Source organism: Xenopus laevis, chromosome 5L (genome assembly GCF_017654675.1).
Source record: "Xenopus laevis strain J_2021 chromosome 5L, Xenopus_laevis_v10.1, whole genome shotgun sequence".
NCBI classification, from domain to species: Eukaryota; Metazoa; Chordata; class Amphibia; order Anura; family Pipidae; genus Xenopus; species Xenopus laevis.
This window is the reverse complement of record NC_054379.1, coordinates 81964274-81991812: the sequence shown is the minus strand read 5'-3', so window position 1 is coordinate 81991812 and position 27539 is coordinate 81964274. Positions and strand designations below refer to the sequence as shown.

Below are 27539 nucleotides of genomic sequence, written 5' to 3'. Positions count from 1 at the left end.
GTTTTTGTCCCATGCATGAGAAAATACACTCAGGAGTGTCAGCAGCTAATATCAGAATGTTCATGGCCAGCTCGACTGGCAGGTGGGTTCAAAAACAAAAGAATTGACACATTATGATAATATAATCCATAATCAATGTAGGAACCTATAGAGTATTCCAAAAAGCCAGGAAATTGTGTTCTGCTGTTAATATTTATATTAGCTGGAAATAATGTGGAGTGATATTTAAGCAAATCTGAATAATAGTTTCAAATATGTGAATGAAGACAGGCCACAAAGAAGCACTGTGGATTTTTTAGACTTACAATTTTATTTCAAAAAGGTAAAATATTACACAAATCATATAAATGTTTAATATTTTATAAAGTAATTTCTCCATAATGTTAAGTATAAAGTCTTCTGCAAGCATAAAAGCAGATCAACTGGGGTAAGAATAATAATGTGGTTTACTCAAGGTTTTAAGCAAGTATTTACTTTCCAATGAAGTGAATAAGATGCTACCTATTGTTTGGTACTTGCTCCCATTATTACTTTACCCCATACATGTCTACACATTATTATACATTAGAAAAAAACAGAATATATGATGAATGATGCAGAGTAAGACCAGGAGGTGATGATACAACAAGAAGCAGTTTAGAGGTTAGTTACAGTTCGCAGCCAGACATACAGGACAATTTCTACCAAGTGGACTTTCATTAAAAAATCAAGTGGTCTTATTTTCAATTTCAAAGAACATTGCAATAACAAACACATTTTAGATATAAAAGCTGAATTTAAAGGGGAACTAACCCTAAAATGAATGCAACTGACCTTAGAGTTCTTCTAAGCAGTTTGAAATGAACCTTAACTGTCTACTTCTTTAAATCTTTTGCACTGATAATATGCTTTTTCGTTAGCACTACTGTGCTGGCCATAAATGGTTTAAATAACTGGTCCAAGCAGCATTTTCAGACACTACTCTGTATAGTTATCTCCCTCATAATCAGCTTGTTCAGATTTTAAAGCTGATGGGGTTGAAATAGAGGAAGAGAATTGTGCAGAGAAGTGAAAATTACCTGGTCTGTTTTACATTTCCTGGTTGCTAAAACAGTTAAACACAAAAACCAAACAGCATGGATAAAATAACTTAATTAAGGATGCCATACTGAAAAATGGGTCACTGTGAAAGTCTGGGAGTTACTAAATATCAGTTAAAGGAAGAAAATCCTGAATTATAGAGCTGCAACCAACATGGCTCTCCTAATTATTGCTGAAATACAAGAGTAAATATCAGGGAATTCTAGCTCCAGAGCCAGAGATTGCAGGTCTCTGTGATAAAGCAACTAATCGTACATGAAACACCCTCTTTTAAACATGTGGGCTACTGGAACTGAGAATGGTTATATTTTTCTAGCTGTTGCTGAACCCATTGTGGTATCTATAAAAACCTAAATGCTTACACGGGTGGAGTTCTACAGATTGGGCTTCATTTTAATAGGGGATACAATCATAATATTGCTTTATTTTAAATCTTGTAAATAAAAGAAATACAGGTTGAAAGAATACAACTATAATACTGTGCATATATCCAGCCATAATTTTCCCACATGAATGGGAAAAAAAAATGATGCAAGGCAGGCGCATGCGATTGCTGGAATTACAGATAAATCAAAGCTCTTAAAGGCTGTCATTACGTATTTCAACTGCTTGAGCACTGTAGGACTATCAGTCTATCCCACAAATGGTTGATGCTGAAAGCACTCACAACTGATTGGAACTCTGTTAATACTACTCTGTCTAGCACTTTTTGTGCTTGTTTTCATATTTACCTGGATACACATTTTGCTACAAGCAGATCTCCTATCAGTTACACAATCTATAAAAAAAGATCTGATTATAAGAAGAATAACACTTAGGGCATATTTGTAAAGCTGTGTAAAAATGATGTTATAATACAATAACACCCTGGTACACTAAAAAGTACAAATCACACATATTTATAAAGTGGTCTAGTGATATTATGCAAATGTCCAGTTGATGGCACCAATCTTACCTAAAAAGATGCACTGTTTGGGAAAAGGCCACATAAAAACCAAAACCAGTGCATAGTGTTGTCACTTATTTCAAACCAATCTGCACGATTTACTTCAGAAATTCTGTGAACCCTGAATTGGTCCCATTGACTTCAATGGGTTGTGCCACACAGAGAGCGGTGTAAAATAACGGGGTAATTTTAGGCTTAAGCATAGTAAAATACACATTTATAAATATGCAGACTAGCTCTTTGCAAAGGGTTATTTACATGATTGTGATATATGGCATTTTATGGCTAAAGGCAAGAGACATTATAAATTGGCCATTTGCTCCAAACTTTACAACTTTTTGGCCATTAAACATGAAACACACCTTTATAAATATGCCTATTAAGGACCAGTATAGAGAAACTTGTTAGATAACCATTATGATGCACAGGGCCCCAATCATTAAAGAATTCAAAATATGGTTTAAGAAAAGCAATAGGAAGCAAGTCAATGGGGGATATTTCCTCATCCATCACTGCTTAAAACTGTTTAAAGGGGCTGTTCACTAATGAGTTAACTTTTAGTATGATGTAGAGAGGGATATTCTGAGACAATTTGCAATTGGTTTTCATTATTTATTAATTGCGGTTATTTAGCTTTTTATTCAGCAGTTCTCCAATTTGCAATTTCAGCAGTCTAGTTGCTAGAGTCCAAATTACCCTAGCAACCATGCATTTGCTATGAAGAAGAAAATGGAATATGAATAGGAGAGGGCCATGAATAGAAAGAGGAGTGATAAAAAGTCGCAATAACAATACATTTATAGCCTTACAGAGCATTTGCTTTTTTAGAAACAGTCAGTGAACCCCATTTGAAAGCTGGAAAAAAAAAAGGCAAATACAGTTATGGGATCCACTATCCTGAAACCCGTCATCAAGAAAGTTCTGAATTACGGAAAGGCCGTCTCCCATAGACTCCCCAAATACTTAAAAATTATTTTCCCTCTGTTATAATAAAACAGTAGCTCGTAATTGATCCAGACAAAAAAAACATACAAGGAGATGAAGACTATCACTATCACTTCCCATTTTCTCCACTTGCTCCCCTGATACCACCTCGTGTCTGTAGGCATAGTGGTATTAGACTATCACTGTATGTATGTAGGACCGAAAAATGCTGGTGTATTTTTGGGGCAAAATTCCATGTAAATGACAGACAGGGGTCTACGACTATCTCCCCTAAACTCCATTATAAGCAAAGAATTCTAATTTTTAAAAAATGATTTCCTTTTTCACTGTAATAATAAAACAGTACCCAACTAAGATATAATTAATCCTTATTGGAAGCAAAACCAGCCTATTGGGTTTATTTAATGTTTACATGATATTCTAGTACACGTAAGGTATGGAGATCCAATTTATGGACAGATCCATTTTCTGGAAAACCCCAGGTCCTGAGCATTCTGGATAACAGGTCCCATACCTGCACTTAAAAAAAACTATAAAAAAATGAATGAAGAAATGTTGCTTAGAATTGTAATATACTAAAAGTTAACTAAATGGTGAACAACCCCTTTAACAGTCCTTTAAACAGTGTAAAATAACCCCTTTTTTTGCCTACTTCCTGACAGAATTGCGATATGTTTTAATCAGTCTCAGCTTTGTATATGGCCAACGGAAAACAAAAATATCAGCAACATGTAGGGTCCTCAATGTATAAAACAAGACTAATCCACAGTCCAGCACAGGCAACCAAGCAGACGGAGTCACAATAGCAGCAAATGAACCAGTTTGTGGAACAACATTTAAAGAAAGAAGATGGAGGTTAGTATGTTACATTCATAACAGCAGATTGTAACATGCTGATGACAGTAAATGTTATAAGGGTCATAGTATTTGACGTATTAAAGTCATAGTATTTCAGTCCAATTTCCAGTTCTTAGGCGTGTCTTATTTTGGATGGGGTGTAGTCCTTGTCTAGAATTTCATCTTGTAAAAACATATGAAGACACCGTTCATTCTGCGCCAATGGATGTCCCGCAACTCTGGGGGAAACAAAGCATAAACATTATGTTGTAATTGCAGTCATTCTGTATGATTACTCATCTGACATCTAAAGTGCAATTGCCAAGTGAGATGCATCCTTCAGGCCAGAAGTGTGGGGACCCAGTAAGGTACAGGTATGGGATCAGTTATCCAGAAACCAGTTATCCAGAAAGCTCCGAATTACTGAAAGGCCATCTCCAATAGACACCATTTTATCCAAAGAAGACAAATTTTTATAAACAATTTCCTTTTTCTCTGTAATAATAAAACAGTAGCTTGTGCTTGATCCCAACTAAGATATAATTAATCCTTATTGGAAACAAAATCATCCTATTGGTTTTTTTCAATGTTTACATGATTTTCCAGTAGACTTATGGTATGAAGATCCACATTACAGAAAGATCAGTTATCCCGAAAGCCCCAGGTCCCGAGCATCCTGGATAACAGATCCTATTTAACCGAGTCATAATAGGAGGAGCATCTGCACATTCACAATATCTTCTGACAGTCTATGGGGGGAAATTTACTAAAGGGCGAAGTGGCTAACGTTGGCAAAAATTCGCCAGCGTGACGTCATTTCGGCACTTCGTACATTTACCAATGGTAGCTGGCGTAATTTCGCCAAGGAGATAGACTCTGGCGCAACTTCGCACTCTAACGCCAGTCGAATTTTCGGTCTGGCGAAAGAGCGTTACTACGCAAATTCACAAAATTTTTGATGTTACTGACCGCTACCACTATTGCCAGACTTGCTTTTGCCACCTCAGACCAGACGAAGTGCAATAGAGGAGATAGGAGTTCCTCAAAAAAAAAGTTTAAATTTTTTCTAAGTCCCAAAAAACGCTGGCGTTCTTTCCTATTTAAAGGGTGATAGACTGAAAAAGATTGTAGTTCTTTTTTTGGGGTACCCTCCTTCCCCCCTACATTTGCTAACATATGGAACCTAAACTATACTGTGGGCACATGTGTAGGGCATTATAACAACCAGCGCCGATTCTGGGGCTGCTGTCTGAGGCAGCAGCCAGATGCCTCCCCCCTCCTCTCCCGCTCCGCGCTTAAAAATTAGCGTCGGAGCGGGTTTCAGGGGGCAGTATCGCTAGTGCATTGAGCGCAATAGCGCTCTTTGCACTAGCAGAGCTGAATTTCCGGGTTAAAACCCGGAAGTTCGGCTCTTAAAGTTACAAGAGGCGGCTTTTTGCCGCCCCTTGTAACTGGCCGCTCGCTGCCGTCTGAGGCAAGGGTTTCACCTTGCCTCATGGCAGAAGCGGCCCTGATAACAACTTTATATAATTTTATTAAGGTTCCCTGGCCTTGTGTAGTGTAATGCATTTGCTGCAGCATATACGGCCATTGTACTTTAACTGCACGCCGTATGCTAATTAGCCAACGCTAGCGTAACTTCTAACTGCTGAGCGTAATTTCACCAGCGTTCGGTACCCTGTGCGCAACTTCAGACCTTCGTGACTTAGCATTGTCCAGGCGAATTAAAGCCTGCCGAAGTGTTGCGATGTGCGCGAAGCCAGCGCTGGCGAATTTTCGCTGGTTAGTGAATTTGCCCCTATGAGCGTTCACTACTTGTGGTTCAGATAATTAATATCTAGTCTATATAGATTTTTGTATTACAGGTATGGGACCTGTTATCCAGAATGAATGGGACCAGGGTTTTTTTTCCGGATAAAGGATCTTTCCATAATTTGGACCTCTATCCCTTATATAACTCTATACCTTAAATCTACTAAAAATCATTTGAACATTAATTAAACCCAATAGGAGTGTTCTGCCTCCAATAAGGATTAATTATATCTTAGTTGGGTACTGTTTTATTATTACAGTGAAAAAGGAAATAATTTTTTAAAAATTAGAATTCTTTGCTTATAATGGAGTTTAGGGGAGATAGTCGTAGACCCCTGTCTGTCATTTACATGGAATTTTGCCTCAAAAATACACCAGCATTTTTCGGTCCTACATACATACACGTGTGCAGTGATAGTCTAATACCACTATGCCTACAGACACGAGGTGGTATCAGGGGAGCAAGTGGAGAAAATGGGAAGTGATAGTGATAGTCTTCATCTCCTTGTATGTTTTTTTTTTTGGGGAGGGGGAGAGCAAATTTGCTCTTACCCTAAATATTAAAGGGCATGTAAAGGCAAAAATATAAAATCCCATTTTTACTTTCTTTAATGAAAAAGAAATCTATCTCCAATATACTTTAATTAAAAGATGTCTACAGTTTTTATCATAAACCTGACTGTATGCAGTGCAATTCCCCCTTCTTTTACTGCTGTGGATAGGAATTGTCAGATGGTCCCCAACTGCTGTGCAGGTAAACAATCATACTTTCAAATGGCAGGGGGAGCCGGGGAGCCCCCCCACCTTACTTCCCAGAACTCGAGCAGCATTGTTGGATTTCCTGTAGAGATTTGTATCCAGAGACGCAGTGCAGTCTCTATATTATGATTATTAATCAGTCTTGCTGTATTGGCTTCTATGGCAGATATTATTTGACTTGTGCTGTTTTGATAATTTATGACGATCCCTAAGCTTAACCTCCCAACTGAAGCCCAGACCACACTGAGCATGTGCGAGTCTTGATATTGCAGAAATGTCTAACAAAGTTACAAGATGACAGCCCCCTGCGCCAACTTTGAAAGCATAAATCATTTGTCTTATTAGGCTGCTGGTGCAGTAAGTTCATGTTTATATTTAGTATACATAATACAGCATTTCTAACATTATTCTATTTTAGACTTTAGTTGCCCTTTAATTGCTGTTCAGGTACAGTTTGGGAACCTCTCATTTATGGCTTCCACAGTGAGCTAAAGAACAACCTGGACAATAGTGAATAATGTAACATTGTATAATATAAGTATATTATAAGTCACCGTGGAGTCCCATGACCATATAAAAGCACAAGGCCCAATGCCACGTGTTTTTATACAGGTCATGAAAGTTAGTTAAGCTTTAGTTCTCCTTTAAGTACACTTTAGAAGCACAGATTACAGTGAAACTTCAATTGTACATCCTCTGATTTTAAGTTTCCCCTCATTTTACTTTGTTGTTTTGTGGTCCCACCTATATATTATGCAGAATGCATTTCCCTGATTTTACATTTTCCTAAATTTTACACCATTTTTTCGGATCCCCTGAAAAAAGTAAAATGGGGTTTCTACTGTAGTTGTATGTCACTCTGCTGATTTCTAAAGTGAAATGCCATGAACTTGGTCAGGCATCTACTGTATACATATTGTTCATGGACTGATCATTCTGAACTGATGGTTTAACACAGTTAAAACTGTTAAAATATGTAGATGTGTACTCTTTCTTTGCATAACATCCTATGCCTTTAGGATTAACTGAACACAGTAAGACAAGGGCCAGACGATGTAGGTGAAGAATCCACTGCCCTACTACTCCCCTTGCCTTAACAACAGCAGGCTGATTTTGGCACAAAATGCAAAATGTCACGTTTTGGAGCAAAAATCTGCCTGGTTTGCCTGCATCTGAGCAGAAACAATGGTTCCTGGTGTAGAGAGAGAAGGAGCAGAAGAGCAGTGGGGCAGTGGATCTAAAACCTTCAAGCCCTGGTCTTACTATACATAGGTTTGACTTTCATGCATTATTACCAGTTCTGAGCTTTATACTGGCACACACAGATCCAAACCTATGCATTATATAATTAACAATTTAAATTAATAAAAAATTTGCAGATCTGTGTAAAAAAAACATCTATCCCTAGGATATTGTCAGATGTAAGTTTATTAAACAGAACCCAGAAAAGATAATACCACAATCTGTAATCAAAGTAGAATGATTATACTTCCATTGTAGATCATTCCAATGATGGGGCACACACTGAAACCAGGGACTACGGTTTAGGATCCAACCATTTGTTTCAGTGCTATCAATCCCAGAGGCAATTTGCATACATTACTTTGAAAAATAAATAGAAGGTCAACAATAAGACAAGCTTGTTTTAACTCCTCTGATACTGGCAGGGAACTGCATTTTATCTCACACCGACTACTGCAGATATATTCATGTAAATGGCATGTTTCCTAATGCAAGGATTTAGGCTAAATTCTAAACATACACCCACTTACTTGTTTAGAAATTGTTCGAGGCCTTGCTTCCTTTCCTCTATGAAAGAGTCATCAAATATTCCTTCATCTCCTCTAAATGGAAGCTGCCGAAAGAGAGCTTTTCCAGGTAAAGGAGGCACTACTACCTATAAGAAAGACAGCAAGAAATGAACTGTCAATATACTACACAAATTAATTTGACATCTAAATATATTCTGAGTGGTTTAACCAGTTAACCAGTTAACGATTACAACCTGAGCCATAAAGGTTTAGACTGCTACACATCGTACATTTTACAATCTTGTGGAGTACCAGGTTGGGGGCTCTTAGGACCCTACACAATGCCCGACACTTGGAAACCAGAGCAGCAGCCTCTGGCTTTATGAATAATATACATATTGGTGAAGCTGTAAAATGAATTAAGACTATTACCTTGCTTTCTCTTTCAAGCTCACTTTTTAGCCATTCAAAATCACTGTATCGTCTTCTAACACAAGACTCCTTCAGCTTAAAAATGGGAAGATTTGTCTGCCAAGATGAAAACATAAAAAGAACCTTATGTTATTAGAAAGTTAACGGTCTTATAGCATATATATATATATATATATATATGTTTACAAAAAGATCAGCAGTTTGGAACTGCATGAACAAATAATGCAACAATTTAAGAAGAACGTTCCTCAAAGTAAAATTGCAAAGAATTTAGGGATTTCATCATGTACATACATAAATATTATGAAATTATTTAGAGAATGCGGAAGGACAAGGCCAAAAGCCAGTATGTGATAGCCGTGATGTTCAGGCTCAGGTTCAGTATTGCAATTAAATCAACCACAATGCTGTAGTGCATGGGCTCAGGAATAATAGCACAAACCAGTCTGTAAATGGTTTGGGGAATTATGCTGCTGCTTCAACACGTGCAAGTTATAAACAATCAAAGAAGAAACCATATATAAAAATGATCCAGAAACACCGCTGCCTTCTCTGAGTCCAAACCCATTAAAGATGGACTGAGGCAAATTGGAAAACTGTCCTATGATCTGATAAATAAAAATCTTACATTCTTATTGGAAAAAGTACACCACCTCCTCAGTGCACAGAGGAAAAGCCAGCATCTGTGATGGTGCATGAGGGTGCATTAGTGCACATGGCATGGGTAGCTTGCACCTCTGGGAAGGTACCATTAATGCTGAATGATATATACAGGGTTTAAAGCAACATATGCCATCATCCAGATGGTGTCTTTTTCAGGGAGGGCCTTACTTATTTCAACAAGACAATGCCAAACCGAATTCTGCACATACATTATAAAAGCAAGGCTCGGTAGTAAGAGACAGCAGATGCTAAACTGACCTGCCTGCAGTCCAGACCTGTCATCCATTTAAAAAAATAGAAAATAAAACACAATGAAAGGAGACCCCAAATAGTTTAGCAGCTGAAATCTCATAGACAAGAATGGGACATTCCCCTTACAAAACTACAGCAACTGGTCTCCTCAGTTCCTAAACAGTTACAGAGTGTTGTTAAAAGAAAAGGTAATTCAGCAGAGTGGGAAACATGCCCCTGCTTTTTTTTTTTTTTTTAAAGTATGGTGCAGAAATCAAATTCAAACCGAGCATAAAGTTGATGTTTTGGCATTTGATGCGATCTGCAATGATATATAGGATTTAAATGATTTACAAATCATTGCATTCTGTTTTTATTTATTTTTGACAGTGTGTCAACTTTTTTGTACAACAGGGCTGTATATAGTCATTTAACTATATCATTCACATTCAGAAGACTGGTTTCAGGCTGGCCCTTCCCCAAAGCAGTTACATAGCTCTCATCACGTCTACATGATTTTTAGAAAACAGCAATTGCTATTGTAAGGCAGTTTCACACAATGTATTCTTACACCATTTAATGGATGCTATATTTTTCAACTATAACTGACATACAATTTCTGATGCAATGTTGTGGATACTACAGTAAACAAAAAATCTCATGTGATCTACAGTTGAATTGAACGTTTCTGCCCTTAACCCTGATTACTAGGCTTAAAAGGAGCTGTTGTTTGAGCATATTTGGATTTTATTAATGCATTTGGCATACACGTCTTTTTTTTTACAAAGTTCAAATAAAATGATCTTCATGGCCCTCCCTTGAGACAGGTTAATCATTACAATCATGGCTGATGCTAAGGTATTAGATATAAATAATGACACTGGAAGATGGAACAAACTCATTTGGGTCAAAAATTTATCCACTGGACTGCCATTAGGTGGAGGTGGTCTTCAGTATCTACATAGAATGTCCAAGAAAAACAAATGCAGAAGGCAATTTGTCAAGCATTGTTGCTTGCACCAATGTCTAGTGTCCAAAACTTATGCTGATGTTGGGCTCTGATAACATGACTCAGACCAGTTCACCAACTTTATGCAATCACTGTGCTATAAAGGAAGCAAACAATCAGTATTAATTTTTTAACGCCAAAACAGAATTTCAGAATATGTAAATCTAAATCAGGGTTACTTAAACCAGCACGTTTTCTGGTGTTTATTTTTTTGACCCACAGGTCTGACATTCAAATGTTCTGTCTATAGACACTGCATGTAAATGAATATGCACTGTAATGCTTTGTATTCAATCCCTTAGAGCAGTGCTGTCCAATTTATTTGGTACAGAGGGCCGGAATTTTTCTAATGGTGGAGGGCCGATAATGGAAGCCAGTGTTAGCCACTCCCTGTTTTTAGACCACACCCACTTTAAACCACACCCATGTTACCGCAAGACCATGCCCACATTAATAGCACATCAAAAAACCAGATGGTTAGTCCTCACTGCAGGGATCAGGGCCGGAACTAGGGGTAGGCAGAGTAGGTGGCTGTCTAGGACGCCATCATTGAGGGGTGCACTTTTAATGTTTTTTTTTTTTTTTTCTTCTTCATTTTTCAAGCGTTTATTTAAGAATTTGTTTCAGTAATCATGGTCACGCAGTTGGGTGGAATCTCCCTCCTTCTCCCTCTTGCCAGCAAATAATAGTAATAATGGGTGACAGAGAGAGGCAGAGAGCTGGTGGCCTGCTTGTGTGACTCACTCTTGCTGCTCTCAGCCTTGCACAGTTGCACTGAACTCAAGACATTCTTTCTATTACTGTGAAAGTGTGAAGCTTCCTGCTGGCACAGCCAGGTACAGATTGGGCTGGGCGCTGGCACAGGTACATAAATACTTGGAGGCAATATGTTGTGATCAGATTTATTTTTGGCTGCTGCTGGCACAGGTAAAGATTGGGGACAATATGATGGCTGCTGGAGGGCTGTATGATGGATGGCTGCTGAGCTTGCTGGTACAGGTATGGAGGGGGGAGTATAATAAATGGCTACTGGCACAGGTATGGGGGCAGTATAATGGATGGCTATTGGCACAGGGGGGCTGTATTATGGATGACTGCTGGGCTTGCTGGTGCAGGTACAGGGGACAGTAATATAAATGAAAAAGTGTTGTACATTTTCTTGCTTTCTTTATTTAAAAACCATCATGGGAGAGAAATGGTAATGCAGAACAGGGGGGCACTGATTAAAGCTCTTGCCTAGGGAGCCAAACTACCTTGGCCCGGCACTGGCAGGGATGCCACTCATATGTGAAAAAAGTTGTCATATTAAGACATACCCTTAAATCCATATGCCTCCTCCTCCCCTATGTTTAATACAGTACCCCAGCATATGATTAAACACATTAGGGGCCCCTAACAATAATTTTCAAATGCCAACAAACCCCCAGAACAAATACCAGGCTTATGTTCCATAGGGACACACACAAAGTATGACAAACACAGTGACACAGGGAGCATATGGAAGGCAGAACAAAGCATGAGACAAGAAAATCAGGACCAGTCTAATATGTACTACATACAGTGACACAGTGCTGGTGCCCCATTAGCATTTTGTATAAAGTGTGAACAGGTGAACAATGTGGGCAGTTTCAGTCCACTTTGATGTGGAGGGCCACATAAAGGGGGGTCGCCAGTTGGACAGCCCTGCCTTAGAGCAGTACTGTCCAACTTCTGTGGTACTGAAAACTTTTTCTGGCCTACGCCGAAGAAGACACGAGGGCCCGGAAGATGGCTGCCATGAACTCCGATCCTTGAATCTGCACCGAGCGGTAAGTAAAAAGTTAGGGGCATTTGTCAGGGTAGCAGCTAGGCTGGGGGGGGGAGAGGTGTCTATGTGGGGTAAGGAGGTAGGGTTTTTTTTTTTAATAAGGGGTTTATTTCTCCTCTAAACTTACCAAACTACTCTACCAGGGGCATTTGTTTGCAGAATTAGGGGTGGCTAAAAAAATTATCCATCTTAATAGAGTCTTTCCTTGTTCCTTACACTCCTGTTCTGTCAGAAATTACTTTATAACGTAATTAGTGATGTCACACTTTTCTTCTATTTTTTTTTATTTACTTTAAAAAAAAGCATGTCAAACAAGGAATGCACTGGGAAAACAATCCCCAATTTACAAAAGGATAGACTACAAAAGTACATTGTTTACCTGGTAACCCCATTCCTAATTGCGGAGATGACGAATACTTAATTACAGTGAAGAAACCAGTTATTTAAGATTAAAGTCAAACTTGTATTTAATCAGCTAGGCCTCTAAATAAAGAGTATTGAGTAGATTAAGAGAGGTCACCAATATCACAGGATGGGGGAATCTGGAATAATCAAGGTATCAAGTCTCTCTGATTACACATCTATTGGCTTTTTACCTGGCTTCAACTCTCAAACACTCAATGCTAGAGAACCACATTATCGACGTAAAAGTCTTTAAATTTCAGTGTGTTCTACAGGTGATATTTTGCATGTTCAATTCCCATCTCTCAAATTACTTTACAAAGAGGATTAACTGCTCTCTTCTAGTGATCCTGTAAAGATCAAGCTTGTGAAAAGTTTTTAGATAAATTTTCATACACTGAGTACGGAAGTCTATAAAGTTAATCTCTGAAATAACATATCGAGTTTACAGGTACAATGACAGAGGTAAAAGTGCCAGTTCATCTCGTTTTACCTTCTGTTTTACATTCTGAACTTTTGACATAATCAAGGGAGAAGAAAATTCTGTTTTTAAGATAAATTTCTACATAAAATAAACCTTGAAAAAAAATGTTCCCTTTGCTTTCCCTATGTTAGGCTAAGGGCACACTAGGCGATAGCGCCGTGATTTGACTCGCTGCGACTTTTCGCCGCGACTTTTAAGCCGCAATCGCTGGGGAAACTTTTGCGCTGGCGTCTATGGGGAATCGCGTAAAATCGCCAGCGTAAAAACACACGCGGCGATCTTTTTTCTATTGTCGCTCAAAATCGCCTAGCGAGGCAATTTCGAGCGACAGTAGAGAAAAGATCGCCGCGTGTGTTTTTACGCTGGCGATTTTACGCGATTCCCCATAGACGCCAGCGCAAAAGTTTCCCCAGCGATTGCTTAAAAGTCGCAACGAAAAGTCGCGGCGCTATCGCCTAGTGTGGCCTTAGCCTTACTGTTTTGCCTTCAAATGGGATTACAGGTATGGGAAGCAAAAACAGCCTATTGGGTTAGTATAAAAATTTAAATGATTTTCTAGTAGATAAAGTATGGTGAGCCAAATTTCAGTTGTCTGGAAAACCCTAAGTCCCTAGCATTCTGGATAACAGGTCCCATACCTGTATTCTGTCTTTCTAAAGTATATTATAGAGAGTATCAAGTCATTGGCACATTGCCTGCATGACTAGCCCTTTAAAGGGTAACTATCGCGAAAAAGAAAATTTAATATAAGCTTCATCATCCTCAAGTAAGAAATTTTCAAAATACAATCAATTAAAATTTCTGCATTGTTTATGTAATCAAATGTATCTTCATTATTCCTCTCTCAGGATCTGTTTTTCTTCATTCTGTCTTTATGCAGCAGTTGGGTGTCAGATATTCATTGACAGTTAGATCCAGTATATCTTATAGGCTGGCTCCTTTTACCAGAAATATTGTCTCTCTACATGTAGAATTTGTTCAAACACCAGTTATTTTGTTTGTACTAGAATCAGTTATTTGCATGAGATCTAATTTATCTTCTAGGAAATGAAGCCCCCCTATAAGATATATTAGATCTAACTGTCAATGATTATCGGACACCCAGCTGCTGAATGAAGAAAAACAGATGCTGAGAGAGGGATAGTGAACATAAACTTGATTATTTCAGAAATGATGCAGAATATTTAATTAATTGTATTTAGAAAATGTATCATTTCGGTATGACGAAGCTTATATTAAATTATCATTTTTGCTATAGTTCCCCTTTAATATATCAGGCACACCTTATCAATAGTTGGTAACATGGGAAAGCTTGCCTTGTCCAGATGACACAAATCATGGATATGTTCACCTGTACAATGAGTCTAATGTTAACATCTGGATATACCTTGAATGTGGTATATTTTTTCAACAAGAGGGACAATGGCAAATAATGTTATAGAAAGATGAGAGAAAAGTTATGAGATAACTAATATTTTTCCTGACTGGAAGAACATTAGAACAGCCCTCTTTCTTTCTCCTGACAACTCAACTGCTTGGTGGTCAGAACAACCAGACACTGACCAGCAGGTGGCGAGGTTGTAACAAAATTCATTCATATAAACCAGTGATCGCCAACTAGTTGCTCACAAGCAACATGTTGCTCACCAAACCCTTGGATGTTGCTCTCAGTGGCCTCAAATCAAGTGCTTATTTTTGAATTCCTGGTTTGGAGGCAAGTTTTGCTTGCATAAATAAACAGGTGTACTGGCAAACAGACCCTCCTATATGCTGCCAGTACACACATGAGCTACCAAATAAGCCAATCACAGCCGTTACTTGACACGCCCAGGAAACTTTTTCATACTGTGTTGCTCCCCAACTCTTTTTAAATTTGAATGTGGCTCACAGATATAAAAAGTTGGAATTAAAAAAAATAATAAAGGTTAAGTGGTAAAAAGTGCCTAGAATAGCACTCTCAATTTTACATTGAGATATTTTGAAAGTTTATTTATTATTTAACACGATCATGGAAGATTTTTTAAATGCAAAGTTTCTACATCATGTTTATATTTACTTAGCAAAAAAAAAAAAATAGCATCCCAAACTTTTGTTCATGTGGGAAACCTAAGGGATTGAACAATGGAGCACTTCGTATTGGAGTTTGAGGAGTCATTAACAATCGTACTCTACATGAGGAGCCTTGTTAGGCTTCCTTTCCTTTGTTGCTGAATATACCCAAATCCTCACAGAAATTTTTTTCATTAGTGGGAAAGCACAATTATTTTGCAAAAAAAAATAAATAAAATCCCCAAACCTTGTTATAAATAACAGACTGGCTCAAAAGCACAAATGAGCCTATGACTGATTTTTACATATATTTTTACAGAGCTTAACAGGTCTTGTTCCCCACCCATAAATTACCACATAAAGGAAAAAATGGGTAATGATACTAGAAATTCAAAAAAAAGTCAAGTGGCACTTTATGTTGTCGCTAGATGCTTTTTAGAAGCCAATGAACATAATGAATAATAGTGCGGGGCTTCTTTCATCCTGCCTTACTAGTCATAGGCATAACCATAAAGCTGCTTGTTGCCATGGTGCCTACTTTTATGCTGTCATTTCAAGGAGGCCACTGTAGCCTTGATACAGCTGGGTTTACATTTCCATTAAAATAGTTGTTTGAAAGTTTAAAAAGAAACCATTCACTTTGGTTTACTGTTTACCGCTTATGTTAATATCCAATTAACTTTCAAAAGGACATCTCAATGCTGTGAGCATCAGAAGTGAGCTTGGGAAAACAAACAAAAGAGGTGGAGTACATCAAGCAACATGAACTCTCTGGGCTTCACCTCAAGGAGCTCCCACTGCAACATTAAATTGAAAATGAATGCAGAGCAAAAACCCTTGGCCCTTTGTTACTCAGAAATTTAGATTATAATTTAAAACATGTTTAGCAATAACAGCAATATCAAACACTTAAATGAGAACTTGTATACTGGTTGACTAAAGCTGGTCATAGACGCAAAGATCTGATTGTACTAATCAATGATTCGTACTATTTTCGGACCGTGTGTGGAGAGTCCCGAAATTTTTTGTCAGACGGAGATCAGTCTTTGGTAGATCGTACAGGTTAAAAGATTTCTGTTGGCTGCCGATAATATCTCTGCATGTATTGCCGATCGTATGATTTTAGTGGGAGTCACTAGCTTTTGTCGGACATAACTTTCTTATGATTGCTGTCAGGGGCAGAACATCGGCTGATCTGTTCTTTTGTACTTTATTTAATCGGAATGGTTAGTGGCAGGTTGGGAGATGGGGAAGTCCGATCGTACGTTGATTCGTACTATCAGATCTTTGCGTCTGTGGCCAGCTTAAAGGAGAACTAAACCCCTTCGGCGCTAAAATCCCTCCCCCTCCCCTGTGTTGCCCCCCTCCCTCCTGGCCTACCCCCCCTCCCCGGGCAAATGCCCCTAAGTTGCTACTTACCCCTCGGCGCAGGTCCTGTCCATGGAGTTCACAGACGTGATCTTCTCGAGTGCGGTCTTCTTCCTGGATTGCCCGGCGCATGCGCAGTAGGAGTATTTGCTGGTTCAGCTCTACTGCGCATGGGCCGAAAGTCACAAAGTTTTCAGATTCCTTTTTTCGGAAACTTTGTGACTTTGGGAGGGATTTTAGCGCCAAAAGGGTTGACTTCTGCTTTAAGAGTTTGTCAACAGGAGGCCTACCGGGCAGGTCTAGCCTACCAGTGCATCTATCAGTGGAAAATGGTTTCCACTGTGGGCTAATAGTACCTGAACTCCACTTGGAGGAGACAATACTATTCTTGAAAAAAAAAAAAAAAAAAAAAAAAAAAAAAAAGGCACAATATGTGCAGCTATGTTTTGTCTCACACACACTTGTCCTTAAAGGAACAGTTCAGTGTAAAAATGAAAACTGGGTAAATAGATAGGTTGTGCAAAATGGAAAATGTTTCTAATACAGTTAGTTAGCCAAAAATGTATTGGGACTTTTTTTTTTTTTTTTAAATAATAGTAATAGTATCATATCTGGTGGGAAATGGCAATATATTTTAAAAAATTCTGGTCACAAATTTTCCAGCTCGTTGAAGAGGCACTAAAATGCTCAATACCCCAGACATTGACATACTGGGTCTGCTCCACCACAAACCCAACTTCAAATAAAAGTACTACTACTAGACAGACAGCGACAACAACAAAGCTTAGCAAACTAATATAATAGACATCATCAATGATGTAACTAAAAACGGTAATTATGATAGTGAACATTCAATTCTAAAGGGAAAATAAAAATTTAAAGTGCCTGAAAGACATGGGATGTTCATTTGGAACAAAGCAAAATAAGCAAACCATTTCATAATACCAACTGACTTTCAACAAAAGTTTATTTTATTTATTTTAGTTTCCTCTGTACATCAGGTCAAATGCAAGCCTGTGCCTTTTAAATACATTTGGTAAATAAAAAATTATGCATCAAAAATGGAACAGGGTGAATATATGTAATTACAGTGTACAACTGCTGAAAAGAAACTAGCTCATTATTTTTATTTGCTGCTCCCTTACCTCTCTGAACCCAATATACATACACGATCCCCTATTTAGAACCTAGCAGATATAAAAATAGACTCTTGTTTTTGGAGTAGTGGAATGGAATTTTCTTGCTGAGGAGCCCCACCCTCTACTATTAGTGTAGTGACTAAAAGTAATACAGCTGCACTGAGAGATTAGAGAAATGTTATGGTATGTTCCATATGAGGGCACTTGCATGGCATATTTTGTTCAACGTTTGTAGCAGCTCCCTTATGACAGGGAGAATGGAGCTGCATTCATGAAGAGGCCAGTGGAGAGACCTGTATAAAAGTACCTTGTGCCTTTATAGACTTAGAATATCCTTATATTTTACAATAGGGAAGTACATGCAATATGATTGGCCCAATTTATGGAAAAAATATACAGCCCTGCAATATATATTAAAGTGCCTTAAAAAATTCAATTCAGAATCTTACCCACAAAGATTTAGTTGTACTAACAAATGACATTAGCTATCATATACTGCATCAATATTATTTATTAGGCTGCACCAAATGAAAACAGTTGAGAGATAGACATTATATTAGCAATAAAGGCTTGCCAGACTAGTGCGTGTTCCCTAAAAAAAACATGGATATATTAATGCACCTGCCTTTATTTTTAAAAACCAACAGTTTTTCGTTTAAATTGAGAATCCACCAAATCCATGCCTGTCTAGGTTTTGGCCAACATTTTTGCAGGTAAAACTCTGAACAAATACAAACAACATTATTGTCCATATATAATGTATTTTTGATTTGGATTCATTTCAATATTTGGCAGATCTTTTTCAGATGATTCAGTATATAAATGAATCCAAAAATTATGGAGTTGGTGCATCGCTAATTCTAAGGACTCCTTTTTTCCAAACAGTTTTTTCTTAATAAAAGGAATTAAGCGACTTTCAAATACAAATTAATTATTTGCAAATGTAACCTTTATTAAAAGTAATATCTCATAGACCATTTATATTCTCTGCACTACTGGATCTGATTGCTGAGACAATGTAGCAGGAGCCATTGATTAACAGGCCTAGAAAAGAAGTGGCTTCTGCAACACTATTTAAAGGAACAGTAACACCAAAAAATGAAAATATCATGTAGTGTTGCCCTGCACTGGTAAATCTGATCTGTTTGCTTCAGTATAAACAAGCTGCTGTGTAGCAATGGTGGAAATTGAAAAAAGGCTATATGGCACAGGTTAAATAATGGAAAACAGATAACACCATTATGTTCTACAGAGCTTATCGGCTGTGTAACCGGAGCCTTTTCTCCTTTGAATGGCTGCCCGCATTGCTACACAGCAACTTATTTATATAAACTATAGTAGTGTTTCTGAAGCAAACACATCAGTTTACCAGTGCAGGGCAATACTGCATTATATTTTTATTACTTTAAAACACTTTCATTTTTTGATGTTACTGTTCCTTTAAAGAGTCAGAGAACAAAATAAATAAGCAAATACTGCTTTCAGCAGCAATAAAATACAGTAAAAGCCCAATCTTCCTTTTTACAAGCGACCAGAAAAAAATTGTGTAAAAATCAGGAAAAAGTATTATCCATTATATGTTGTTGGGGCCTCAAAAAACTTACAAAATCAGGGTATGTAAAATTGAAGTTTCAATGTAGTTTGTTGTTTACCACTATCAAAGAGTTTTAACTAGTTTTAACTACTTAGTATTTTTAATTCCTTATAAAATTTCAATTCCAAAGGCAGCCATAGACGTTACAATCAAGATCTTTCCTGGAAAAGATATTTCCAGGAAAGATTGTTCGTTTCAAAACGTGTAGAGCTGAATCGTCACATATACAGGTAGAAACAATAATTCTATCTGTGTCTCACGATTCAGCACTAACAACGGGCGATGTTCAGGTGCCTTCAAAGGCGTCTATCAAAATTTTCCGGCCGGCCCGAAGCCAACCGATATTCAAGTCTTCTGACAATATCGGTCGGCTTGTCTCCCACCATACTCACACTGAATATCAGAGGAAAAAATGTTTTGTACAATATTATTGGTGTGTCTATGGCCACCTTTCGATGTATACTTTTGGTCATGTCGTTGGAAGATCAGCCAGGTAGATGAGAGAAATACTGATGTAAAGGATAATTTATCGAGGTCGAGCTAAAATTAAAAATTTTAGTTATAAGCAAAACGGGAAAAAAGTTGTTTTTTGTCGCAGATCAAGACTTTTACATATCTGTAATTTATCCTTTCATTTTTTAATGAAAAAAATCTTAACCCTGAAAAAGATATATTGTATCTAATGGACCATCAGTGTTTGTTGAATGGAAATCTTTCTAACACTCACTCAAGAGGTCTTGAGAGCTTTCAAGTGCCTTGGGAATCTTGACCACTGCGAGAAACATTTTAGGTGTCACTTTTCACATTCAAAAAAATGCAAGCAAATATTCGGCAACACGGCTACTTTGGTTTTTCTACAAGGAAACGGATGCATAAAAAACTGTTGCAGAACTCAATATGGACCCTTTGGCCCTCCGTGATATAAAGGTCATGTCCCTCTCTTTTCCTCTGTACAATCTCTCGGTCTCGCTCTTAGAACTTCTCTCTCACTTTCCACCCTCCATTACCAACACCGCATTCCTACCTACTACCCCCTCCCTGAAGATTCTTAGGATAACCTATAAGACCTGCCTATAAGTTTCTGGACATTGCTTATCTATTATTGCATTTTCCTGGATCTCTGACCATTCTGTTAATATATTCATGTATCAATTATGCTATCACAACTCAAACGTTTGAGAAAAAAAAAAATCAAGCAACAAATGATAAATGACATAAAAACAAAAAAAGTAGACCTTCTCTGTGGAATTTCTGTGAGGAATTTGGTGAGTGAGAGACAAAGAAGAATTCTGACATTCTGATAAATCACCCTCATTATGTCAGGTCTTGAGTATAGTGTGAGCAATGGTAAAATGTTAAAAGTTACATTGCAATAAAATGTTAGCATTCACCTATAATTGTGACATTTTGTCCTTTTCTATATTCAATACCTATGCAGAATCTGTTACTACACCTGAATGCATGTGTCTGAATATTAAATATAGAGTTTACAGAGCTACGCAATATGTTGGCGCTATATAAATACATGTTAATAAGAGGGTAAATGTATGTATGTGTATATAGACTTAGGCTGCAACAGCCTATATAATAGTAAATTCCACTAGGGTGTATGCTCCATTATTGTGAATGATAAAGTCTATTAAAAAAGCAGAATACATATTTTGCCACTGTATAAATAAAAGCTAACAGCGCTGTCTGTTTAAATCTTATTCACTGGCACCAGTGTAACAATGGCCCTTGATGTTAAGACTAAAAATATGGGTCAGCCAGACCAGGTTGGACATACCCACCATAACTAGAAGGCTCTGTTGGTTTAGCTTTGTGTTCCTTTACAGAGCAATGCATTTGTTAAAAGAGAAACAAAGGTATAATCATTAGGGGGTGCCAAAATATCAGGCACCACCCGGTGATTATAATTGCTTACCTGAAACCCTAGGCCAGTGCTCCTGTTCACTGAATACTAGATCATCCCTGCAGAAGCACCACACTGCCATCTTCTTCTGTATCTTTCTTGTTCTCTTCAGCCCCTGTCAGGGTGCACATATGAAGTAGGGCACACAGGCAAAGAGAAAAAGGAATATGCAGAAGAAGATTGCAATGTGGTGCTCTAACAGAAATACTCCAGTGCAATTTTGCAGTGTACAGGAGCAACAGTCCAGTGCATAAGGTAAACAGTTGTAATCAATGGGGGGTATCTAAAATTTTGCGTCCACCAGTGATTACACCTATCCTTCTCCTTTAAAGGGCATCAAGCTTTGCACCCCATAGCAGTGTCTGGTCACACTAATGTCAGTGCAGCAACCTGTATCAACCGGTTGTTATTGTTAGTACAGATCAATAGGGCAGATTGAAATTGCACAGCATGTCAAATGCTTAGGCTAATAGCAAATGGGTGGGTTTCTCTTCTGGTGTTTAAACACCGGAAGAGAAAAGCCAATCCATTGCCTTCTTCACCCTGAATAAGTTTGCCCTGACATGCATTGGATGAGCCCATCAGGGCACGCACATTCAGGGAGAGGAAAGCAATGGAGGTTTCCTAAAGCTAATAGCACATGAGGCTCTTTCTCCACCTGCATAGAAAAACTATCCAGGCGGATACTCTCCAATCTGCTCAACTCTGCAAGTACATTGACAGGTGAAGGAGTTGGTCAGTGTATACAAAAGAGACACATTTTGGAGTGAAAATTCCACACCAAAATCTTTTGTGTGTGTAACCAGGCCAGTGCCATGCTTATCATATACAGGAGGTAGCAGATCCACTTGGATTGGCTTTTTGTGCACCTACATGTGCAGAAACAGCCCTAGGTATACACACTCACAGCCTAACATAAATGCACAATATGCATACCTGGCATTTTGTTCATCTCAGGTAAAATGACAGCAATATGAACAAAAACCCAGAGTTGGTAATTGCTTCCTGTACACTGTATAGAAATGACATGACTTCAATCAAATAATGCTACTTTTAATGTGTTCTGTTGTGATGCTGACTCCTAAAAATAGCATGATTCAAAATGGAATGGGAAGTGGCTTCCAGCAATTCCTGGCTGTCCATATGTCAATTAAACACATCTCCAAGTTATTGCAGACCAATCCAAACTCACCTAAATTGACCTACAAATAATATTTAACTGTGAGCCTCACGTTGACTAAATACATATTCCAGGTTTAGAAAACTGCATGTTAGGTTGCCAAAGAAGTTTAGTACAGGCAGAAGAACAGAAATAGGAATGTTTAGATTGCTGCCCCTCTCTTAAAGGGGGGCAATCATGGAGTAGCTTCAAATTCCCTTCAATTTTCTCTAAAAAAAAAAATAGATTTTAGTATGATGTAGAAAGTGATATTCTGAGACAATTTGCAACAGGGTTTAATTTTTTATTATTTGTAGATTTTGAATTATTTAGCTTTTTCTACAGCAGCTCTCAAATTCGCAATTTCAGCAATCTGATTGCTATAATCCAAATTACCCTAGCAACAATTCACTGACTTGAATGAGAGACTGGAATGTGAATAGGAGAGGGCATACATAGAAAGAAGAGTAATAAAAAGTAGCAATAGCAATAAACGTGTAGCCTTACAAAGCATTGTTTTTTTTAGCTGGGGACTGTTACCCCCTTTTTTAAAGCTGGACACAGTCTGAAGAAGTAGACATATAACTCAAAAACTATTAAAAGAAAAGTTGCTTAGAATTAGCAATTCTATAACATACTACATGTTAACCTAAAGGTGAAATCAAATTTTAATATACTGTAACTACTGCCAACCCGCACCTAACAAAGACAGCCTATATGTTAATAACTTTAGTCCTTCATAGCTTTTGCACCCATCGTTACACTTCGCCTGGTGAAAATTCGCTCAGGCAACGCAAATTCACTGGAATGCAGAGTTTTGTGCTAGCTTTCATTTCTGCCTAGCGCAAATTCGCTAGAGGTCTTGCGCTCAGGTTAATTTGCATACGGCGGGAAATTTAAGTTAAATGGACATACAGGGAAAATTAATAAAGAAAAAAGAGTTGTTATAATGCCCTACACATGAGCTCACTGTATAGTTTATGTTCCACATGCTAGAAAATATATGGGGGAACCCAGTTACCCCAAAAAAATTTGAAGGACTTTTGCAGGCTATCAATCGGAAAAAAGGAAAAGACGCCAGCATTTTTTTGGACTTAGAAGCCTTTTCCACTAAAAAATATGATTTAAGTAACAGAAGATTGAGGAAGATCTATGCATTCCAGTCTGAGCTGGCGAAGGCAAGTCTGGCGAAAGAGGTAACGTTCAGTAAAATTCGCATTTCATTGAATTTGCGGAGTAACATCCATAAGCCAGAGCGAATTGTCACCTGGCGATAGAGTGCGAATGACCGCTAGCGTCTATCTCTTTTGCCAACAAAGTGACGCCTGCATCCGTTATTAAATTGTCGATGTCCCTGCAGCGGTAACGCTAGCAAATTGATGCTAGCGTTAGCCACTTCGCTCTCAAGTAAATCTGCCCCTATGTTTCCATTGTGGGAGAATTGGTAGGGGGAGGGGCGTATCGATTTTTCCATGGGGCCCAATAACTCAGGTTGCACGAATAACTTTTCTGTAGTCTGTCACTAGAAAACCAAGTATATGCAAGTTATAATGTCTAAAGGTGGCCATAGACACACAGATCCGATCGTACGAATCGAGGATTCGTACGATTTTCGGATCGTGTGTGGCGGGTCCCGACTTCTTTCGTCCGGCGGAGATCGGTTGTTTGGTCGATCGGTCAGGTTTGATTTTGACCCGACCAATCCCGCCGGAACCCAGGGCACATCGTAATCGGATCGTTCGGCCATGCGGCCGAACAATCAGATTACACCCGATATAGCCATGTTTGTTAATGGCATATCGGGGAAAGATCCGCTCGTTTGGCGATGTTGCCAAACGAGCAGATCTTTGCATCTATGGCCACCTTAAAGGTGGCCATACACTGGCCGATAAAAGCTGCCGACAGACGGAGTCGGCAGCTCATTGGCCCGTGCATGGGGCCCTCCGACGGGCTTCCCCGATCGAGATGTGGCCGAAAGTCCCAGATGACGATCGGACGGGACTAAAAATCCCGTCAGATCGCGGCCACATCTGTTCGTTGTACCGATTCCCAAAAACACTGGGCTAAACCTAAAGGATCCTCTCCAGCTGTAGTTGAACTCCAACACGCAGCGTTCTATAGTAACACATCAGCTACGGGCAGCATCCTGATAATAAATTAACAATGTGCTTGGTAAGTGCGCTCTCACCTTCAAGCGGACCTCATAAGTAGTGAACCTGCCCCGGCCAACCCCTACTGTCTGCGGGTTGCGCACATCAATCTCAAGGAAGTTGCTAGGAGGTCCGTAGGCATCATTTAGATTCTGTGGTTTGCTCAGAAGCCGGCGAGTGTCCGCCACTGTATCCGCCATGTTACTGGGAATGGGAGGTGGAGGGCAGGAAGGGAAAGGATCGAGTCCCCGAACAGAGGCGACTTTTTCCACACTATCTCAGTGGATGCCGGAAGTGGCGGCAGCAGAAAGCAGGAATCAGGTGACAGAGAGGCACGCGCGCGCGTTCTAGTGCGCAAACATGTCAAGTTCACAGGGGGAGGGGCTTTGTCGCCAGTGCTGTACATTGATTGACCGCTCTGTATTGGAAATAATAATAATAATAAAAAATCCTATGAACAGACCAGTGGAATTCCGCGAATGGAATGTGAGTGAAACGGTTTCTTGGCCTAATAAATCGAAAGATGTGGAATATCGTGTGGGTCCGGACTGAGAATTAAAATAGGTACATTTCAGGTACACAGAGGCCCAATAAGCCCACCACCAGCCCACTAAATATTGACTTTCTATGGCATCTTATAGCAGCCCCTCTGGCATTTGCCAGAACCCACAGATTGCCAGTCCGGGGCTGCGTGTAGACCACTGTCGGAAGTGTTTGTGAATCGTTCAATGATATGGGCGATTTTGATCTTTTGATAAACTGAAGAGAGATTCGTCAGGGCTTTATTACAAAATTAAAGTTTGATTTTAATATTGTTTACTTATGTCGTTAAGGGTTTTCTCTATAGGAACGAAATTGCCCAGTCAGGTGGTGTTCTTCATTTGTATTGGGGATGCACCAAATCCTCTAATCTGAGATTCGGCCAAAATCCCACATTTTTTATGAAGGATTCCAGCAAATCCCAAACTGGATCTGAATCTTAATTTACATATGCAAATTAGGGCACAGACGGGTTAGGAAAAAAATTGTGTCTTCTTTGTTCACAAGCCAAAAGTCACATGATTTCTAGGGTTTCAATTTGGTTCAGCCAAAGACTTGCATTGGGCTGAATTGGAATCCTGCAGAAAAATGCTCAAACTTGGTGTATCCCTAATTTGTATGCCACCGAAGCTGCTCTTGATGTGATGCCCTTACAGCTTTTGTTGTAACACATGGCCCAAAATCCTGAATTAGTATTATAAATAAATATATACAAAGTAACAGAACAAGTAGTTTCCGAGCCTGGGTGAGGGCTGTGCATCCGGGCTCCCACTTCACTCTGGAAGCATTATTTCTAGCGGCCTTGCACCCACGCCAGTGTCTGTCAGGCCCTGGGTGCACCCCTGGTAGTTCTGCCCCTGTACACACATCTATCAGCCATCAGTGTGAGTGTAATCTAAGGACAAAGGTTCATAGGGGTGATTGCAAGCATCTTGTAACCTGGATGTTTTCAAGCAAAATGCTTAAAATGGGGGGGATCATGTGAATAGCAATTGCCTGAAAGTGTGGGTACACCTTTTTTACAGACAATTGTCTCTCCCAAGTGGGGAAACCCACAGTTCCAAGTGCCAATCAAATGTCACAAAAGTGCACCCACACTTTTAGGCGAATTTAAGTGAATTGTGGTTTTGGAGCATTTTGTCTCCAACCAGGTGACAAAAACATTCAGCAGGCTAGAACTTCTACTTTAAAGTCAGTTACGCTAGCCTGGAACTCTCTCCTTCACCAGTGTCTATATTGGAACAGAGAGGAGCGCTCTAAAACAATGCACTGTACTGTACAACAAGAAAAAGTGTCTTGTTTGATACACAAGAGCCATGAATATCCTGTAAATTATATCCTTATAAACGGTGCATAGTGATATCATTTATAATCGGAGATTAGTGATGTCATTTGTGTCACATGTTTTACTGAAATTTGTGTATTTTAGTAAATAAAGTGTTCCCTGTTGCAAAATATGAGGATATTAGAAGTCATCTCGGCGTTCCATGACCAGTATAAAAGCACACATGGTCATGGAACTCCTTGGTAACATAATATCCTTCTGATTGACGTGATGTAATCGTCAGCATTTAGCGACTGCCCATCAAACCAACTTTCATTGCTGCACATAAGTGTTGCTTAAATAGTTAATATATCTAAACCCATTATAGGGAACCAAAAGGCTACTTTTAAATAATAGTTTAAAACAAAGTTAAAAACAAACCACAGTGTTGCAATGTTATTTGTTGAAATTATTATAATAAAATTGTAACAATCAAAGTGTTGCTACTGTGTATAATACATGAGGATCTAATAAGACATGGACAACTCGTTCTATCACTGGGCCATATTATACCTTAACTCCATAAAACTAAGTTTATTTTTCATATATCATAATAAATTATGTAGATGTCCCTCTCACTGACTCTATATAACACTAGTTTAATGAACTCACATGTTCGTTAGCTCACGCTACATAGAAGCACACACTTCTATATACCTCAGACCTTTTAAACTATGCACAGGTGATTACCCTAGTCTCTACGCCCACCTACTATTGTGAAACCCAGTAGAATGTGTCATAAATATAAATAATACATAATAAAAAGGTTATATGTTCTGATGTGTATCCAAGTCACTATGTGTCCTTAAAGGAATCAAACTGTTAATACATAAATCTAAATAAATAAATTAAAATTCCCCACGAATAACTTCAAAGTAAACTACCCATACAGTACATTATGCATCACACCGATCCCAAAAAGGGCTTCATTTACCCTTAATTGTGTAAATGCTATTTGGTTTAAATAAACACTAAAGTGCTACCCACCATAAATACCAGTCAATCACAAATGCATAAATAGAAAAAAATGTGAAAAATATATAAAAAAATAAAGTGAAAAAGCAAAAAATGGGGAAGACAAAAGTACAAAAATTGATTGCATATTATGCACAGTTCTTATGTCAGATCAAATCTGCTGCATTCCCT

At 38.6% G+C, this 27539-nt stretch overlaps 1 protein-coding gene across 1 annotated transcript; it reads right to left on the bottom strand.

Annotated features, from left to right (window-relative positions):
* Positions 1 to 287: 287 nt before the first annotated feature.
* On the bottom strand, positions 288 to 24796 carry snx3.L (sorting nexin 3 L homeolog). The gene is given in 6 exon segments (NM_001094475.1): positions 288 to 3045; positions 3323 to 3487; positions 3659 to 4047; positions 8152 to 8276; positions 8563 to 8658; positions 24568 to 24796. Coding segments are annotated over 4 exon segments (489 nt in total). The 5' UTR covers positions 24730 to 24796; the 3' UTR covers positions 288 to 3045; positions 3323 to 3487; positions 3659 to 3941.
* Positions 24797 to 27539: the final 2743 nt, after the last annotated feature.